General features: G+C 37.0%; 1 protein-coding gene across 1 annotated transcript in view; it reads right to left on the bottom strand.

Moving 5' to 3' along the window:
* Positions 1-21,624, bottom strand: part of KIF20B (kinesin family member 20B) — a 71,426-nt gene that overhangs the window by 32,894 nt on the left and 16,908 nt on the right. The window contains exons 12-19 of the mRNA XM_021710890.1: positions 15,454-15,616; positions 14,643-14,930; positions 13,005-13,144; positions 11,856-11,994; positions 10,320-10,548; positions 9,101-9,141; positions 6,830-6,949; positions 3,032-3,185 (exon numbers count right to left, since the gene is read on the bottom strand). Of these exons, the coding sequence (XP_021566565.1) occupies positions 3,032-3,185; positions 6,830-6,949; positions 9,101-9,141; positions 10,320-10,548; positions 11,856-11,994; positions 13,005-13,144; positions 14,643-14,930; positions 15,454-15,616 (1,274 nt within the window). The remainder of the gene's footprint in view (positions 1-3,031; positions 3,186-6,829; positions 6,950-9,100; positions 9,142-10,319; positions 10,549-11,855; positions 11,995-13,004; positions 13,145-14,642; positions 14,931-15,453; positions 15,617-21,624) is intronic.

Raw genomic sequence — 21,624 nt, forward strand, 5'->3', positions numbered from 1 at the left:
GGCTGCAGTGGCCGGGAGCGGCCACTGCACTCAGTCTGGGCGACAGAGTGAAACTCCAACTAAAAAAAAAAAGAAATATGTTTGTCTCTCATCTACTAGATTTTAAACTCTCTGATGACAGACTCCGTGTCCAATTCATCTTAAACAATAAACCTAAATGAAATAGTCTTGAAACTTAGATATACTACATATATTCTCCTTTTCTATCTCTAAGATCTATTGTACCAGAGAAGAAAAATAATTAATCTCTATAAATTTAATTTTTGCAACAGTAACTTATTCTGGTTCTAGATATGTGCAAACTCATGAATCTGACATACTCTAGTTATATTAACTTGGTTACTTTATTTTAACTTTATGTTTAAAATTGTCAGATTCTCTCTTTCAACAGTTATTTACGACAGTGATTTTCTAGTTTTATTGGGCAGAATTAGCCAGAAAGCTTATTAAAATGCAGATTCCTGGGACCAAACACCAAAGATACAAATCTGATAAACCTGGGATGTACTTTAGATGCCAACACTAAGAATTCGCGCTATAGGAAAATTTTTTGAAAATTTCTGGAAGAAGTTGAGTCACCTCTGTTATACATCTGAAATCTTTACATATCAGTTTGTTTCATTACAAAGCCCTTAACTGACAGCACCGCTACATGCAATTGTTCTATAAAAGCCAAATGTCAAGCCTCATATAGTTAAAAGATTCAAACTTGTAAGTGAATCCTGCCTGAGAGATGACAGTAGCCCACAGAATACACAGGCCATAAATCTGTTCAATACAGAAGGCAGCATTTTTGAGGTAATAAAAGGCTCTTTAAATTGAAATCTGCCATACAATATAGAAATGAGCTTCTATCTTCCTATGTACTAATCACAGTTGAAGCAGTGACCAAAATAAAGGGCATAAGCATGCATGAAAGGTCTTTTTCAGATACTCAGATATAATGTGGGAAAAAAAACTTAAGTGATTGTTTATTCTCAAGATATTTTAATCCTATGAACCCTTTGATAAATTAAAATCCCCTAGCCCTTTCAAGACATTAATTTGTCCTCAGTGAGAGTATTACCCAGAAAGCTTATTAAAATGCAGATTCCTGGAACCAAATTCCAAAGAATCACTTCATGTAGGAAACTTACCTCCTTACCCCATCCAAAATGTATCTAGTTTCAGTAGTATATATGTAAAAAACAAATCTTATTTACATGTTTTTATTTATCAAAAGCAATCTATGTTCTTTGTCTTCACTTAATTGTCTAAATGTTCTTGGGCAGCTGTAATTGTGTAATCTCATTATAGGATTCCAAGATCTCTTTTCCTTATTGCAGACTAATTTTAAAAGCTCACTGAACAAGGTTTTATTATCTATAATTTACACTGTCTCTCCAGCCTCAATGAGGAAGGAGGAAAATAATTGGCATTACCCCTGCCGTACTTTCTTAAACGCTGATGAGTTCTTTTTTTTTTTTTTTCCTTTTCTTTTCTCTTGAGTCAGAGTCTCACTCTATCACCCTGGCTGGAAAGCAGTGGCATGATCAGGGCTACTAGATCCTTGAAATGTGGGGTTTAGGTGATTCTTCTGCTTTAGCCTTTGAAGTAGCTGGAACTACAGGTGTGTACCACTACACCTGGCTAATTTTATTTATTATACAGACACAGTCTCACCATGTTGCCCAGACTGGTGTCAAACTCCTGGACTCAGGCAATCCTCTCACTTTGTCCTTCCAAAGTGCTGGGAAAACTGCACCCGGCCTTAGTTTCTTTTTAAACACTTTCTTATGTTTGCAGTTTACATTTTTCTAATTTATTTCCTCAAGATTCTTAGTTTATTCTAAGAATTTCAGCTACTCTGGAGGTCTTAAGGATTTGCTCTTTATTTTTTTCTTTTTTCAGGAGTCTCATTCTGTCACTCAGGCTGGAGTGCAGTGGCACAGTCATGGCTCACCACAACCTTAATGTCTTCGGCTCAGGTGATCCTTGTACCTCAGCCTCCCAAGAAGTTGGGACTACAGGAATGTGTCACCATGCCTGGCTAATGTTTTGCAGAGGTGAAATCTCTGCCCAGGCTAGTCTTGAACTCCTGGGCTCAAGCAATCCTCCTGCCTCAGCCTCCCAAAGTTCTATGATTACAGGCATGAGCCAACATGACCAGCCTACAATTCTTTATTTTTAAAACAAACTTGCCCATATTAATCTAACGGATTTTTAAAAAGTAATCTTCAATGCAAGTATAATTTTTTCATCAGACTATCTCCTGGTATCATAAATATAACTCAAAGGCCAGGCACAGCAGCTCAAGCCTATAATCCCTGTACTTCGGGAGGCCGAGGCAGGAGGACTGCTTGAGCCCAGGAGTTCAAAACCAGCCTGGGCAACACAGCGAGGCCTCATCTCTACAAAAAAAAAATCAAAAAATTAGCCAGGTGTGGTGGTGCACATCTGTAGTCCCAGCTACTTGGGAGGCTAAGTTGAAAGAATCACCTGAGCCCAGGAGGTTGAGGTTGCGGAGAGCCGTGATAGTGATACTGCACTCCAGCCTAGGTGACAGAGTAAGAGCTCAACTCAAAACAAACATATAAATAAATACAACTTGAGTACATTTATTGTTAGTAATTTTTAGCTTCAAATCCTTTGTCAAATAATCATTTCTCCAAATGAATAAATAAGGCAAAGAAAAGGGGGGAGAACAATGTGAAAACATTTTGGCAGAAATAGGTATTATATTTATGAAATGAATATAAATGGTAAGTTATAACTATTATAAGCAAAGAAGTGAAAGAAATAATTATAGGCAAGCAAAAGAAGTGATAAAAGTCCAATTTCTAAAAACTTGTTTATTAAAATATAAAGACAACCTTAAATATACTCAATCTTCTTGATAGTTTATAATTATCTAGAATAAAAATTCATGGCATTTAAATTTTCTCAAGATTTTTCCTTAGACAAGTAAATTTCCTCCCATTTGCAACTTTTCTATTTATTGGTTTAAGAATTAGCTTTCTTAAAGGCCTTCTACTGCTAGATGAAGTAGTACCTTTCTTTGCTGGTGGTTCATCTTGTTGAAGTTCATCTTCATTTAATCTTTTCCTTTCTGAACAGGTCTGAGTTTTGCTGCCCTTAGGCACTTCAACTGTTTCATTATAAGTCAATTTATTGTCTATTATTAAAGGAGATGTACCAGCCTTGTCCTAAAGCAAAATAGATTAAAATTAATTCATATATCAAAAGCAACACTAAACATACAAATTACATCAATTATTTTTCAATAGTGTATCATAAAAATTTTACTTCAAAAGTGTTACAACATTTCCTAAGTTATTTCTTAAGTTTCGCCCTAAGTAATAACTGATGGCTATGGCAAATGAGTAAGATTTAGGGACTGCTGGAGAATCCTAAAAACACTCACCCCTAAAGTCACATTCAAAATGTACTTTAAGAAAAAAAGTGAAACTCAATAATTGTTTTGTTGCATAACGAAAGCCTCTTAAAGATATGTAGTATTGTCTTTTTTTTTTTTTAACTACTACCAGAAAAAGTTAGCTTTCAGTCTACATAAATTCAAAGATATACAGTCTACATACAGCTTTAAAACTGAGATTGTAGACCAGTCATTTAAACTTTTATTTTTTCAGGCAGTGACTTGCCTCCCTTAAACTGGTTAACAAGGGCACAATACGGACATGAAACGACATGAAACGAGAAACAACAAGGGTAAAACTCAGCAATTTAGTGCAAGTCTATAAAAGGTAATCAAGCTGGGCTCGGTGGCTCAGCCTGTAATCCCGCGCCTTTGGGAGGCTGAGGTGAGTGGATTGCCTGAGCCTGCGGGTTCGAGACCGGCCTGGGCAGCGAGACCTCATCTCTACAATAAATCAAAAAATCAGCCAGGCGTGGTAACACATGCCTGTAATTCCGGCTACTCGGAAGGCTGAGGCGGAAGGATTGCCGGAGCCCAGCAGGTCGAGGCTGCAGTGGCCAGTAGCGGCCACTGTACTCCAGTCTGGGCAACGGAGTGAGACTCCAACTCAAAAATAAATAAATAAATAAATAAATTTTAAAAATGTTTATAAAGCCAGGCGCGGTGGCGCAAACCTATAATTCCAGCACTTTGGGAGGCTGAGGCAAGAGGATTGCCTGAGCTCAGGGTTTCGAGAGCAGCCTGGGCAACTTGGTGAGACCTCATTTCTATAATAAATCAAAAAACAATCTGGGCGTAATAGTGCACACCTGTAGTTCCAGGTGCTTGGAAGGCTGAGGCGGAAGAATCGCATGAGGCCATCAGGTCAAGACTGCAGTGGCCGTGAGTGTGTCACTGCCCTCCAGCCTGGGCGACGGAGTGACACTCCAACTCAAGAAAAAAAGCAAACAACCGAAAATGTTTACAAATTTATTGCCATGTCTGCAATTGTACTAACAACTTTAAATGACTAGGGAGACAGTTATCCAGTAGGAAAGGCAGACAACTCATTTAATCTTTTTTTTTTTTTTTGAGTTGGAGTCTCACTCTGTCGCCCAGACTGGAGTGCGGTGGCTGCTTCCGGCCACCGCAGCCCCGACCTGCTGGGCTCCGGTGATTCTTCCACCTCAGCCTTCCAAGTAGCCGGAATTAAAGGCATGCGCTACCATGCCCGACTGGTTTTTTTTTTATTTATTGTAGAGATGAGGTCTCACCGCCCAGGCGGGTCTCGAACCCGTGGGCTCAGGCAATCCACTCACCTCAGCCTCCCAAGGCGGGGGATTACAGGCTGAGTCACCGAGCCCAGCTGTACAAATCTTTTATCAGACAAAAAAATGCCATTCATTGTTTTAAGTTCAGTTATTGTATTTTTAACTTCTAAAAGTTCTATTTGGTTATTTTCGGATCTAATAGGGCATTTGTTGTTTCCCACTCCTTGCAAGTATTTTTCAAAACTATGGTTTTTTAAACATATAATCAAGCTGGGCTCGGTGGCTCAGCCTGTAATCCCGCGCCTTTGGGAGGCTGAGGTGAGTGGATTGCCTGAGCCTGCGGGTTCGAGACCGGCCTGGGCAGCGAGACCTCATCTCTACAATAAATCAAAAAATCAGCCAGGCGTGGTAACACATGCCTGTAATTCCGGCTACTCGGAAGGCTGAGGCGGAAGGATTGCCGGAGCCCAGCAGGTCGAGGCTGCGGTGGCCAGGAGCGGCCACTGCACTCCAGTCTGGGCAACAGAGTGAGACTTCAACTCAAAAAAAAAAAAAAAAAAAAGTAATAAAGGTATAGTAAAGGTAGGGACTTGGAGTGACCCATTTTGAAAAAAATAAAGTGTATGATAAAAAATGCCATTCTTACATCAGAATGACCTGGTCATTTCCCCCCCATTCAAAATATACAATGCTCACCCAAAATCTAACCTCCAAAAGTCACTATTATTGAAAGGAGAATTTTCTGCTCCCAGGGTAGGCTTGGGGAGTTTCAAAAAAAACAAAAACATCACTCAAACTAAACTTTTTCATCATTAGAAAGAGTTAGCTTTCAAGACAAGATTTAGAACAGTGATCCCAGATCAACAGCTAGTTAGCAGTCAGGCAAATTCCAAATTACTTTTTGTTTCTTTCTGTATTAAAGTGTACAATTTAAATTTAGTACACTGTTTAAAGTTGGTTGATAAAACAAGGTCCAGAGTCTATCTACACATTTTAAGTTAGTTGATAAACTAGTTCTAGGACCTATCTATAAAGTATATTTATAGCAGGAACTAACTAAATTAAAAATACTGCTTTCTCTGTATTAGTCTTTTACTATTACTTAAACATTACTAACACACTGTAGTATGCAAACATACTACAGAAATAAATATATAATCCCACATGAAACTTCCAATTATTTTCTTTGATACTGTAATCACCGGAAGTGATCTGTCTCTGGCTTTCCTTTCTTTGTTTTTATTTTCCTTTACCAAACCAAAGGTCATACTTAAAATCTAGATCAAGAGTTAAGAGCAAAAATATGCGGTAAATAACCAAATAAAAGTTTTAGGCTAGGCGCAGTGGCTCACACCTGTAATCCCAGCACTTTGGGCCCAGGCACTCAAGACCAGCCTGGACAACATAGGGAAACCTTGTCTCTTCAAAAAATAAAAATAAAAAAGCAAAAAACTAGCCAGGCATGGTGGTGCATGCCTGTAATCCTAGCTACTCAGGAGGCTGAGGCAGAAGGATTGCCCGAGCCTAGGAGGTCGAGGCTGCAATGAGCCATGATCATTTCACTACACTCCAGACTGGGCAACAGAGTGAGACTCTGACTCAAAAAAACAAACAAACAAACAAACACACAAAACCCTAAATACATAAGAAAGGCTAAAAACTCAAAGACTTTACATGTCACAGCACATAATGCAATTTTTTGGAGAAAAAATTGCTAGTACACATATAAACAATAGCATCAAAATGCCTATAACAAAAACAAAATTCCAAAGAAAAATATCTAATTCTACTAAATTTCATGTTATAGTTCCCTGGATCATTATAATCTGGTAATCTAAACACATCTAAGTTCTTTTCTTATCAGAGCTCCCCTTCCAACTAGTTGAGGTTTAAACTTCCAGGGGTTACATATTCTACCTATTACGTGCAAAGAAAAGCCAGCATAATTTGTGAAAAATGGTGTTCAGAAAAGTCATAAGCTCTCTTCGAAGTTCTCAAAAATTCAAATCTATACAATAATAAACTGAATTCAATGTCAGGATAGGCAATTCTACAACCTTAGCAAATTATTCTTAGTTGTATAAGCTATTTTAAATTATTTACTTTGAACCAAAACACAGGCTTTTTCATCTACTTTATAATGCAAACAAAGTTAAATTCTTACATTGCCTTCAAATGTGTTTTCTGTATGCGGCTCTAGGTTCTGAAATTTGTTGATGATACCCTCTTTTTGATCAATTATATCCATCAATTCTTGAATTCTTTGATTCTGCATAATTATTTTCTTTGGAAAGAAGAAAAACAGCGAAGTTTAGTGAATATATTTTGGGATAACTAGAATGCAAACATGATACAGTTTTAAAAATCTTTCAAATTTTAAGATTAAATAAAAATAATCAATGGCAACATACTATGTATAGCATGCATGATCTCAGTTTTGTTTTAAAAACCAACATGAGGCCAGGCGTGGTGGCTCACACCTGTAATCCCAGCACTCTTGGAGGCTGAGATAAGAGGATTGCTTGAGCCCAGAGTTCAAGAGTAGCCTGGGTAACGTAACAAAACCTCGTCTCTACAAAAAAATCAAAAACTTAGCCAGGCATAGTGGTGCACACATGTTGTCCCAGCTATTGGGAAGGCAGAGGTGGAAGGATTGCCTAAGCCCAAGAAGTCAAAGCTGCAGTGAGCTGGCAGTGTGCCACTGCACTCCAGCCTGGGTGACAGAATGAGACTCTATGACTCCAAACAAAAAACAAAACAAACAAAAAAACTATGTTCATATATATACAAAAAGAAAACAAAGAAAAGAAAAGAAACATAAAACACAAGGTAAGAAGAATTTGGAAGCCAGACAAGATGGCTCACGCTTGTAATCCCAGCACTCTGGGATGCAAAGGCAAGAGGATTGATTGAGCCCAGGTGTTCAAGACCAGCCTGGGCAACTTGGTGAGACGTCATCTCTACAATAAATAAACAAAATTAGCTGGGCATGGTGGCATGTGCCTGTAGTTCCAGCTACTTGGAACTACAGGCACATGCAGAAGAATTACCTAAGCCCAGCAGGTCAAGGCTGCAGCAGCTTGAGAGTGCTTGCTACTGCACTCCTGCCTGGGGGCAAGAGTGAAACTCCAAATCAAAAAAGAAAGAAAGAATTTGGAGTCAGACTGCCTGGGTTTGATTTCCAGTTTCTCCACATTCTAGCTACGGCACTCTGAGCATGTTATTTAATGTCTCTGCAAACATAAAAAAATAATAATATCATCTACATCATAAAATTGTTATGAAATTTAAATGAGTTAATTATTAGCAGTATAGGAGTACCTGGTAAACAGTAAGTGGTCTATCAATATAAATACATATAAAGTAAAAGTCTAAAGAACTTCCAAGTAACTTGTTAGTTTTGATTTCTTTTTTTTAATTTAGAAGGAAGATTATGGAAACACTTTATTTTCTATTTAACATAGTTTTATATAACCGAAATTGTATAACTAATGTCTACTATCTTCATAAGTAGAAAAAAATAAAGGAAAAGATAGAAATGGTCTAAAACAGTAGCTGTAGCTGGGCATGGTGGCTCAGGCCTGTAATCCCAGCACTTTGGGAGGCAGAGACAGAGAACTGCCTGAGCCCAGGAGTTCAAGACCAGTCTGGGCAACTTGGCGAGACCTTGTCTCTGCAGCAAAAAAATTAGCCAGGCTTGGTGGTGTGCGCCTATAGTTCCAGCTACTTGGAAGACTGAGATGGAGGGATCGCCTGAGTCCAGGAGGTCAAGGATATGGTGGCTGTGAGCATGCCACTGCACTCCAGCCTGGGAGGTAGAGTGAGACTCTAAATCAAAAAAATAAATAAATACGTAAAACAGTAGTTGCAATGTTTTCAAAGTACAGTATTTTACTTTAAGTTAAACATTAACTTTATTTCTTTAAATACTGGATATCAGATACTAAGACCTTGAATTATTTACATCTGACATCTTAAAATACTCAACTGTTTAAAAGGATAAATGTAGGCCAGTGGTTCACACCTATAATCCAGTACTTTGGGAGGGCGAGGTTTATTTATCTCTACAACCAATTTAAAAATTAGCTGGGCATGGTGGTGTGTGCCTGTGGTTCCAACTACTTGGAAGGTCAAGGCGGAAGGATCACCTGAGCCCAGCAGGACAAGGTTACAGTGGCCGTGAGTGTGCCACTGCTCTACAGTCTGGGCAAAAGGGTGAGACTCCAACTCAAAAAAATAAAAAAAAATAAAGTAAAACAAAAGGATAAATGTAAGCTAAAATGAGAAGTCACAATCCCCCATGCATACCAAGTGACAACTGTATTACTGTTTAATTATTTTTTTTAAATAAACATACCTAATCAAAATTCATGCCCCTTCATTTACTTAATTATTAAGTTTCCTATCAAGACAAAATAAAGCTTAAAGTCATTACCTTATTAGATGTCTGGCGTTCTTGAACCAATGAATCTGATTCTGAAAAAGTAAGAGTTATTGAAAATAAATATCTAAGCATCTAAAAATCGTATCACTGAATGACAATGAAATATAAGCTGCTATAGTAGATACTTTTACTACTGTTACATTCAAGAAAAACAATTTTGACAATTCTAGAAGCATACAGCATTCATCTGCTAATTCAAGAGGGTCATGTTTCAGAAAAAGCCACTTTCAAAAATCAAGCTAAAAATGAGTAACAAATGCTAAATGATAAAAAAAACTTCTGGCATCACATTGGAGAAGAACAGAAGCCTTTCTGGTTCATTTCATAATGCAGAGACACCACATACCTATTATCTTCTACTCATCTTATTTCACATAAAAAATGGTAGAGTATTTCAACTAATACTTAAAAATCAGGTATCAGTCTGGTGCAGTGGTTCACTCCTATAATCTCAGCACTCTGGGAGACTGAGGAGAGAGGATAGTCTGAGCCCATGGGTTCGAGACCAGCCTGGGCAACTTGGCGAGACTTCATCTCTACAACAAATAAAACAATTAGCCAGGCGTGGTAGTGTGTGTCTGCAGTTTCAGCTACTTGGAAGGCTGAGGCAGAAGGATCGCCTGAGCCCAGCAGGGAGCATACCACTGTACTCTAGGCTGGGCGACAGAGTGAGATTCCAACTCAAATATAAAAATAAAACCAGATTATCATAAACAATCATACATACACATATATGTATAGGATATAGGTTTGTGACATATACACACACACATATATATATTGCCTTAAGATTCAAGATTCAATTTAACAAACTACTTTAAACCACTCCAAAGTAGTCACTCTACACAAACTTGCAAGCCAAGAGGAGAATCTCCTACACTATGAGTTCATAAAGAATATAAAACAAACGTTATAGCATCACAATTTCCTATGAGATTTCTTAATTTACTTATAAAGCTAATACTTGGTTTGTTTTGAGAAGACCATTTTCTAATAATATTGTTCTAAAAGTAAATGAAGGTGAAGGCTAAGAAATATTTTTAGTAGTAAGTTAAAGTTATACAAATGATAAAATATTTTAAAATTTTACCTAGATCAGAGAATTTTCAAGTCGCTATGGGTAAATAAAATACGTAAACCTTTTATACTTACCAACTGTACCTTTTATGTGTTAATAATATCTAAATAGGGATAAAATACATCCACTTACCATTTTCTTTCTTTTTTAACTCTTCTTTGGTTTTGATTAATTCTTCTTTGGTTTTAGCTAACTCAGCTTTAACTTGATTAAACTTTAGTTCTAAACAAGCAATAGCTTCCTGGGGGTCAGCAAGAGATGCAATATATAAGTGAGCAATTTCAGCCTGTTTCTTAATATCAGCGACATTATCTTGAAGAGAATCAATAATATCTTCAAATTCTACATAATTATGTGCTTCCTAAAAATAGCAAAAACCACATGCCTAATGTTAACAGTGGGTTTCACCCTTACATGTGGTACCATCTAATATACACAGTTTTTAAAATAGCAAAAAAACACTACTTGAAATCTTTAAGATAAATTATATAGATGTACCTCTAATTATGAAAAAATTATGTTCTTTTTTTGTTGTATGGACAATGAGGCATACTTCCTCATTATATAATGTCATAAACTCTAAGTCATTATAGGACAATTATGATTACCTTTAAAAGTTTTCTTAAGATAGCCCAGAAAACTAATCTCCTGTCTAACAACTCAGATCAAGTCCCAAACCATGTTCAGGATATATAATGATGGCTTGAAAGCAAAAGTCTGAACATCACTGTCACAGGTCACTTAACTGAATCATTAAAAAACAAAATAAAAACAAATAACAACTCCAAGAAAACGTGACAATTTTGGCTTCAGTGGAAACAGCAGAAAAAAATAATTTTTCCTAAAAGTTGGGAATAATAGTTGCCCAAAAAGGGCAACATGTTTTATATAAAAACATTTTTGTTTTGACCAGAACAGTAAGTAAATGACTTCTTAAGCCTTTAATTTTGTTTTGTTTTATTTTATTCATTTAAAAATTTTGGGCCAGGCACGGTGGCTCATGTCTGTAATCACAACACTTTAGAAGGAGGCAGCAAGAAGATCGCCTTAGCTTGGCAAGACTTTATCTCCACAAATAAAATTAACCAGGCAAGGTGGTATGTGCCTGATTTCAGCTACTTGGAAGGCTAAAGCAGAAGGATTACCTGAGCCTAGCAACTCGAGGCTGTAGTGGCTGCCTCAAAAAACTCCAACTCAAAAAAAAAAAAAAAAAAACTGGTCAGGCATGGTGGCTCACACCTGTAATCCCAATACATTGGGAGGCCAAGACAGGAAGATCACTTGAGTCCAGGAGTTCGAGACCAGCCTGGACAACAGGGTAACATAGCAAAACCTCATCTCTATTAAAAAAAAATAAAAAAGAAAGACAAATCTGAGGAATATCCCACAATCAGACAAAAAAGAATCTATCTGCCTATAATAAAAAATGACTAAAGCAATACAAAAATGAGATAAACATGTAAGAGAAAAATAATTTTTCAAAGACTAGTAGTCGTATCTAAACTACTTCTGCATACATTCCTAATAAAACATGACTAATTATAACAAAGTTACACAGTAAACACTGTTTTAATTCTAAACTATGTTGATGTCCCTCATCATTAATGAGCTATGCTAAATCTTGGTACTAAAACCTCACTGGATTTTTAAATATTTCAGTTAACATACTTTAGTTCCAACTTTCATAGCACAAACTTCATTTGTTGGTTCTTCTCGAGTGTCAGATTTACCAATCAAATCCTTGAAGATAGCCAAACGACATTCAGCATTTTCTTCTAATATCTCTCGTTCCTGAAGCAGAGTTTCCCTTCATAATACAAATTAATCCCATTAAGAAACAGAAAAGTTGCTACTTTTTGTTTCTGTTTTAAACATCTAAGGCTAAGTACACTGTAGAAAAAGCTTTTTATTTATTTATTTATTTATTTATTTGAGTCAAGGTCTCACCAATTTGCCCAGGCTGGTCTCAAATTCCTGGGATCAGCCAGTCGCAGTAGCTCACACCTGTAATCCTAGCACTTTGGGAAGTAGAAGGGAGAGGATTCCTTGAGTCCAGGGTTTCGAAACCAGGGTAATTCCTCTCTATAATAAATTTAAAAATTAGCCGGGCGTGATGGCATGCGCCTGTGGTTCCAGCTGCTTGGAAGGTTGAGGTGGAAGAATCACCTGAGCCCAGCAGGTCATGGCTGTAGTGGCCATGAGTGTGTCACTGCACTCCAGCCTGGGTGACAGTGAGACTCCAACTAAAAAAAAAACTTCCTGGACTCAGGCAATCCTCTCGCCTCCATCTCCCAAAATGGTGGAACAACAGGCATGAGTCACTGTGTCCGGCCCATTAAAAGTAAATTTAAATAATCCTGCATGGGGATAAGTAACAGCTATTTTCAATCTTGCTTAAAAAATTAGAAACCAGAGGCCATCCAATATAAAACAAGTTAATAAGTTGTTTTGGTTTTTGAGTCAGAGTCTCACTCTGTTGCCCAGGCTGGAGTGCAGTGGCATGCTCACGGCCACCGCAGCCTTGATCTGCTGGACTCAGGCGATCCTTCCACCTCAGAACTCCAAGTAGCTTGAACTATAGGTATGCGCCACCACCTCCGACTAATTTTTTGATTTATTTTAGAGATGAGGTCTCACTAAGTTGTCCAGGCTAGTCTCGAACCCGTGGGCTCAGGCAATCCTCTCATCTCAACCTCCCAGAGTGTTGGTATTATAGGCGTGAGCCACTGTGCCCTGCCTCAAGTAAATAAGTCTTAAAAAATTAAATAAGTAAATACAATTCTCAATTCTTAACAGGACATAAAAGAAATAACTTACTTAAAGTCAGCTTCTCGTTGAGTCCAATACTGAGTGAACTCCCGTGTAACTTCGTCTCGAATTTTAAATTCCAGTGTTAACTTGTCTTTTTTTTCATTTATTAGTTTTTTCTTCAAGTCTTCTATTAAATCCAATAGCTTCTATAACATTTAAAAGTAAAATTCTTTAAAGAACAAACATATCTCAAAGAAATACTATCCAAATGTCCAAACACAAAATTATTTTCATTTAGTCAATACAGTTATGCATCCTTTTTAATAGTGATAATATTCTCACTGAATATTATGCATTTGCAGAGATTCATTAATCTGAAAAAGGAGGTGAACCTCTTCATATTTTAGAAATAGACTTATGGTAACCCAAATGACTACTGCTAGTTGTACTAAGAAAAAAAAGTAAGGCAAAATTTGAGCATGTATGATCCACCAGAAACTACTCTACGGCTCAGCATAGCCTTGAACTCCTGGGTTTGAGCGAAACTCCCACCTCAGCCTCCCTAGTAGATGTGACTATAGGTGCACACCAGCAAATACAGATAATTTTAAAAAATTTTTTGTATAGACACGGTCTTGCTATGTTGACTAGGCTGGTCTTGAATTCCTGGGCTCAAGCATTCCTTCTGCCTTGGCCTCCCAAAATGATGAAATTACAGGCGTGAGCCACTGTACTGGCCTCACAATTTATTTTTAAATAAGGAATATCAGGTTACGAAACAGTAATGTATAGTAAAAAATCCATTAACATGGGTGGTAAGTCGGAGAAATCTTTAAATTTTTTCATTCTACCATGAATATATAATACTACTTTAATAATTTCTAAGAACACAATTTCTAACTGTTAAAAATAATAAATAGTAATAACGACTGAAGGAAAAATGTGGGCGACAGAGAAATCTGCATAAATGTGGGAATACCTTGGCATATTGGTTTATTGGTTTATTGTAATAGATTTCAATAATTAGTTTGTATCTTTGCTAGCATCTAATAAAGTTTTAACTCAAACAATTCTGATTGGCTACCGCTAATTGAAGTATAAATACCGGGGTGCCAAAAAATGTATACATATTTTAAGCTATGTTATCTATGTATTACTTTTAGTTCGTCATAATCAGAAGTGTCTGGATGCTGCTGGTAACCACTTTGAACACCTCTTGTAATTGCAAAAGTCAAATATGACTTGTATTTATCATTTGTTATTGGTATATATTAGTACTACAAAGTTAACATTTTTTTCCTTTCTTAAAATGTATATACATTTTTTGGCACCCTCTGTATAATATTAAATATTTTATAACGATTTCTAATAGTCTCAATCCTCTAATTAAAATGCAAATAAAAGCCAAGCACGTTAATTCATGCCTGTAATCCCAGCATTTGGGGAGGCAGAGGCAAGAGGATTGCCTGAGCCCAGGGTTTGAGACTAGCTTAGGCAAGTTGGTGAGATCTTGTCTTTACAATAAATCAAAAAATTATCTAGATGTGGTGGCACACAGCTGTAGTTCCAGCTACTTGGAAGGCTGAGGAGAAAAGATTGCCTGAAGATCGAGGCTGTGGTGGCCATGAGAGTGTCACCGCACTTCAGCCTGGGCAACAGAGTGACACTCCAACTCAAAACAATGTATGAATACTTAATACTTACTCTGTTCTCCTTATGGCCAATGAAAGCCTTATCTTCCTCTAGCGTTTTCTCTAGATCTTCATCAATAAGTTCATTTTCTACATTTTGGTTTTTGTCAGCGTTTTCTAGCTCCTCAACCAAATCCTCATCTTCCTTCAAATCTTCTAGACTATTCTCCCATGAAATGGTGGCTCTTTTTACATTTAATGTTTTATTGCCTGAATTACTGTCTAGTGATACATCCTGAGAAGACTTGACAGATCCAAATGACTTCTCTTGAGAGGAATTTAAAGTATCTGGGAGATAAACCTGTTAAAATATCCAATGTGACTATTAAAACAGAAAAGGCATGAACTATCCACAAAAAAATAATTTTATAAATTTAAAGGAAAAAACCATGCAAACAAACGTACAAAAAGGGATTAGCATCTTTAAATGAACGTTCTGATTTTTTAAAAATTCTACTTACACAAGTACACTACAGGTAAATCTACCTTCCTGGGTGAAGTACTCAGTATTATTCACAGCAAGGGGTTTTCCAATGACTCAAAAACCTTAAATCAACCAGATGAATGGCAGAACAGACAATTCACTCCAAGAATATGCGTTACTTTGTAACTCATATCTACTATTAACATTTATTACTAAAGGTCATTTTAATCCTAGCAGAGGCAGCTTTCAATCTTTTCCCACATCTTCCTACTTGGTAAAATATTTACATTTTTAATGTTCATCATTTCTTAGGTTTACAATAACAAGTACAAAATATTTACTTCAAAAACACTGAAACTGAATAGTCTAATAAGAAGAGGCTTAATAAATACATATTTACTTTTTGTGCAATGGCTGAGAACTTCAACACATTAAGTGTTTCATCATAGGCAAAACAACACTGGCTGATGTTGACAATCATACATACTTTTCCTTTACCATTAAAAAAACTTTGAAAATAGTGGGTCAGTTTACTTTCCCGAAAAGGCACATGCTGTTGAAACCTATGGAAAAAAATTTTTTAAATTGTAAGTTAAAACAAATCTCATGAAGTCAGAATACTGGCAACGTTTACAAAACCACAATTAATTAAGCTATCATAGATTTAAACTTTAGGTTAGTGATTAGTTCCAACTGTAGTAGCCCTTCTCAGTTCGTCATCTTTAAAGCAGTCACTTTTGTGTGTAAGTGAATGACTGAATGTTCATCTTTCAATTTTGTTGTTGTTGGTGGTTCGTTTTTGCTCTTTTGTTTTTCTGCCTTTTATTTTTTACTGTTTATTGTTTAAGGTATGTGTCAATAAATGTGTGAGGGCTAAAACTGAATTCTTTTTTCCTCCTCCGGTCTTTCTGTTTTACTTCTCTGTTCACCTTGTGCTAGGTGTGTGTGTGTGTTCAGTTTTCTTGGGTTTTTTGTTGTTGTTGTTTGTTTTGTTTCACTTTGTTATTATTCCAGCTTGTTTCGGGTATGTGTTCAATTGTTTATTGCAATGATTTCTGCTTTGCATTGTCATATAGAATGGTGGTAGGGAGTGGGTCTCAAAGAACACATGCCACAATCAGTGAACATTGTAATTTGCAAGTAGTTTCTGAATCCTACCACCCCATCCCCTACCTTCTTCGACTTTCAAAAACTACAAGGGACAGCAAAGCTTCCCACCCACAGTCCTATTTCAATTAGAACAAATTCAGAGCCTTGATCAGGGAAGAATAGAGGGCTGAGAAAACATCAAAAGGAAAAGTCTCTCCCACTGACACTGAATAACAGCACTAAAGAGAAAAACAAGAGATCTGTCACAAATGAGGAAAAACCAAAGGTAACAAGAGAAAACTCCAGAAAAATCAGAACTTGGAGCCCAAAGAATGGAAGTCACCAACTACTGGCCCCAGAATATGACAGGGATTAGGGAATGGATGGAAAGAGTGAATAAGATTCAAGAAAGACAAGTTGCAACTCTGAAAGAACTTGTAACAAACATTTTGGCAATAAAAAATTTCATCCAGGAAATAAATAAGAAGATAACAAACATGGACAGCAGAATTAATCTAGCTGAAGAAAGAATCTCAAAACTTGAAGACCAGAACATGGAATTAATATGATCTATATTAAAAACATAGAAGAAGACTCAGAAAGAAAGAACAAAGCCTACAAGATATGCGAGTATACCAAGAGGCCGAACCTATGCCTGATTGGTATCCCAGACGAAGAAAGGGAAATGGAGAACAACTTGAGGCAAGTATTCCAAGAGGTAATCCAAGAAAACTTTCCCCATCTCACCACAGATGTGATCAGCCAAGCTGATTTCATAAGAGATACAGAGAACCCCCATAAGACATAAATGAGAAGACCAACCACTAGACATATAGTAATTCACCTACACAAAGTAGGCACAAAAGAAAAAATCCTAAAGGCAGCAAGAGAGGAAGTTTACTGGGGAAAACCAATCAGAACAGCAGCAGACCAATCAGCAGAAACACTACAAGTAAGAAGAGACTGGAGTCCAATACTCAAAGTCCTCAAAGATAAACAATTTCAACCAAGAATTTCCTACCCAGTCAAGCTCAGCTTCATCAGTGATGAAGAATTAAAATCTTTCCCAGATATCCAATCCCTAAGAGATTATGCAGCTTCCAGACCAGCTCTACAGGACATAATTAGAAAGGTATTAAGCACAGAAGAAAGAGAAAAAAAAAATGAATGACCACATACTTATCAAGAGAACAGCAGAGCAGAGAATAAGCAGAGAATACAGAGCAACAAGAAACTTGAAAACACACACATACATCAACCCCAAAAGCCAAAAGAAAACAAGCAAATAAAAGAAAAAACTTTGGAAGAACCTCATGACAGGGATAAACAATCACTTTTCAATAATTAGCCTGAATGTGAATAGACTAAATGCACCACTGAAAAGACACAGAATGGCAAACTGGGTAAGAAACCATGACCCAATTATTTGCTGCAACAAGAAAACTCATCTCACCACTAGGGATGCACACAGACTCAAAGTTAAAGGATGGAAAATGAATTTCCAGGCAAATGAATTACAAAAGAATGCAGGACTCGTAATCTTAATATCAGACAAAACAACCTTTAAGCTATCAAAAATTTTAAAAGATACAAAAGGATACTACATAATGATAAAAGTTTCAATCCATCAACAAGAAATATCTATCCTAAACATATATGCACCCAACAGAGGAGCACCAGCATTTATAAAGCAACTACTAAATAAGCTAAAAAAAGATATTGACTCTAACACTATTATAGCAGGAGACTTGAATACCCCCACTAACAGCCCTAGATAGATCATCAAGGCAAAAAATCAGCAAGGAGATCCAGAACCTAAATTTGATGATCGACCAAATGGTCTTAATAGATACCTACCGATTATTCCACCCAACAACCACAGAATACACATTCTACTCATCAGCATATGGAATGTACTCCAAGATTGATCACATCCTTGGCCATAAATCAGGTATAAACGAATTCCATAAGATGGAAATATTGCCATGCACCTTCTGAGACCACAGTGAAATAAAAATAAATATCAATACCAATAAAATTTCCCCAAATCCACAAAGACATGGACACTAAAGAGCAGGATGCTGAACAACTACTGGGTCAACACTGAAATCAAAGCAGAAATTAAAAGATTCCTGGAAACATATGAAAATGAAGAAGCATCTTATCAAAACCTCTGGGATGCCATGAAATCAGTTCTAGGAGGGGAATTTATATCTCTACGAGCACACATCAAGAAAATGGAAAGATCACAAGATGACAGTCTAACAAATCACTTAAGAACTCTAGAAAGAGAAGACCACCAAAACTCCAATTTTAGCAGCAGAATCCAAATGACCAAAATAAGAACCCAAATATGGAACACAGAAGACAAAAATATCATAGAGAACATCAACAAAACAAAAAGTTGGCTCTTTGAAAGAATTAATAAGCCAGAATGATAAGAAAAAGAGAGGAAAAGTCCAAATAAACACAAACAGAAATACAAAAGATCAAATCACAGCTGACCCCAAAGAAATAAAAAAAAAATTATCAGAGATTACTATGTACACCAATATGGAAACAAACTTGATAACCTAAATGAAATGGAGGACTTTCTGACATCACACAACCTCCCCAGGTTGAAACAAGAAGACACTGAGACACTAAATAGACCAATAACAACCCAGGAAATTGACTCTGTCATAGGAAAACTACCTACAAAAAAAAAGCCCTGGGCCAGATGGCTTTCCAGCAGAATTCTACAAAACGTTCAAGGAGGAGCTGATATCAATTCTACTGAAAGTATTCCAGGCAATTGAGAACGATGGAATTCTCCCCAAATCATTTTACAAAGCTAACATCACACTGATACCCAAACCAAGTAAAGATCCAAAGAAAAAAGAGAACTACAGGCCAACATCCCTTATGAACACAGACACAAAAATCTTCAACAAGATTCTAGCAAATCAGATCCAAAAAACACATCTCAAAAGTCATCCACTATGACCAAGTGGGCTTCATTCCCAGAATGGAGGGCTGGTTCACAAGACCATAAATGTAATTAAATACATCAACGGATGTAAAAACAAGAACCACATGATTATATCATTAGATGCAGAAAAAGTTTTTGATAAAATCCAGCATCCTTTCTTGATAAAAACCCTCAACACCTACGTATAGAAAAGACATACCTCAAAATAGTAAGTGCCATCTATGATAAACCCACAGCTAACATACTGCTAAATGGACAGAATCTGGAAACATTTCCCTTGAAAATCAGAACAAGAAAGGCTGCCCATTCTCACCCCTCTTGTTCAACATTGTGTTGGAAGTCCTAGCTAGGGAAATTAGACAAGAGAAGGAAATCCAGGGTATCCAAATAGGAAAAGAGGAATCAAGTTATCCCTCTTTGCTGATGATATGATGATCCTATACCTAGAAAATCCAAGAGAATCTGTCAAAAACCTGCTTGCACTAATAAAGGACTTTGGCAAAGTCTCAAGGTACAAAATATGTGCAAAAGACAGTCGCATTCCTATACACCAAAAACAAGCAGGCAGAGACCCAAATAAAAAGCACAATCCCATTCACAATAGCCACAAAAAATGAACTATCTCAACATCAGAGAAGTAAACGACCTTTACAACGAGAACTACAAAACACTGCCCAAAGAAATCCAAGAAGACACAAACAAATGGAAAAATATTCCATGCTCATGGATAGGAAGAATCGACAATGTTAACATGTACATCCTACCAAAAGCAATCTCCAGATTCAAGGCAGACCCATTAAATTACCAACATCACTCTCAGACCTGGAAATGACAATACAGAAATTCATTAGGAAACATAAATGACCACGAATAGCCAAAACAATCCTTAGCAAAAGAAACAAAGCAGGACGTATCACACTTCTAGACTTCAAGCTTTACTATAAGGCTACAGTAATCAAAACAGCCTGGTATTGGAAAAAGAACTTGCATATAGACCAATGGAACAGGATAGACAATCCGGAAGCAAAGTGTCAATTTCTCAACCAACTCATCTTTGACAAAGCCTCCAACAACAACCACTGGGGAGAGGAGAATCTATTCAGTAAAGTTGCTGCGAGAAGCTGGCTGACCACATGCAGAAGATTGAAACAGGACCCCTACCTATCACCATACACAAAAATTAACTCTAAATGGATGAAAGGCCTAAATGAAAAACCTCAAACTATAAGAATCTTAGAAAATGCAGGAGACACCCTTATGGAAATTGGAACTGGCAGCCAATTCCTGATCAAGAACAAAGTGCCCATACCATAAGAGATAACATAGACAAGTAGGACCTCATCAAACTGACGAGCTTCTACAACAAAAGAAACCATCAAGAGAGCAGGGAGACAGCCTACAGAGAAGTAAACAGCCTTTACAATGGGAAAAAATATTTGCCAACTGTATATCTGACAAAGGCCTAACACCTAGGATCTACAAGGAACTCAAATGTGCCAAAAAGAAAAAAAACAAACAGCACCATTAAAAAGTGGGCAAAAGACATGAATAGACACTTCTCAAAAGAAGATATATAGGCAGCCAACAGACACATGAAAAAATGTTCAGCCTCACTAGTCATCAGAGAAATGCAAATCAAAACCACATTGAGATACTACCTAACCCCAGTAAGAATGGCCATCATTAATAAAACAAACATCAACAGATTCTGGCAAGGATGCAGAGAAAAAGGAACACGTCTACACTGCTGGTGGGAATGCAAACTAGTACAACCTCTTTGGAAGACAGTGTGGCAATTTCTGAAAGAACCAGAAATTGACCTTCCATGTGATCCAGCAATTTCCCTATTGGGAATATACCCGAAGGAACTCAAATTTATCTTCTAAAAGGATAGCTGTACCCACATTTGCTGCAGCTCTATTCACAAGAGCAAAAACATGGAACCAACCATGCTGCCCATCAAAGCTGGACTGGATTTTTAAAATGTGGTACATATACACAATGGAATATTATGCAGACATAAAGAAGGACAAATACATGGACTTAGCAACATCTTGGATGAAATTAAGAGTTTATCATACTCAGTGATCTATCAAAGAAACAAAGAACAGAGTACCATATGTTCTCACTCATAAGCAGACCTTGAACGATTATCGTAATACTATAAGAAAGGGATTTGCAGTAATGGGAAACTGCCAGTGGATGGTGGGTGGGATTGGCAGTTGAGGGAAACTACTAGGGGAGGAAGAGGCACACCTTATCAACAAGGGTACCTGCATAATCAACGTTTGAATACCTAACCCTGAATTGTACCCCACATCTTTAAAATAAAAGAAAAAATACACAGTCACCAATAATAATGCTAACAATAACCCACTATGCAAAATGTTAAGGAAAACCATATTTAACTGGGTTGTGCCCTCTAGTATAATGCAACTATAAAATAGAGGCTATGAGCCGGGCTCGGTGGCTCAGCCTGTAATCCCATGCCTTGGGAGGCTGAGGTGAGTG

The sequence above is a fragment of the Carlito syrichta genome, unplaced genomic scaffold, assembly GCF_000164805.1.
Source record: "Carlito syrichta isolate Samal-C Ts95f unplaced genomic scaffold, Tarsius_syrichta-2.0.1 Scaffold301629, whole genome shotgun sequence".
In the NCBI taxonomy this organism is placed as follows: domain Eukaryota; kingdom Metazoa; phylum Chordata; class Mammalia; order Primates; family Tarsiidae; genus Carlito; species Carlito syrichta.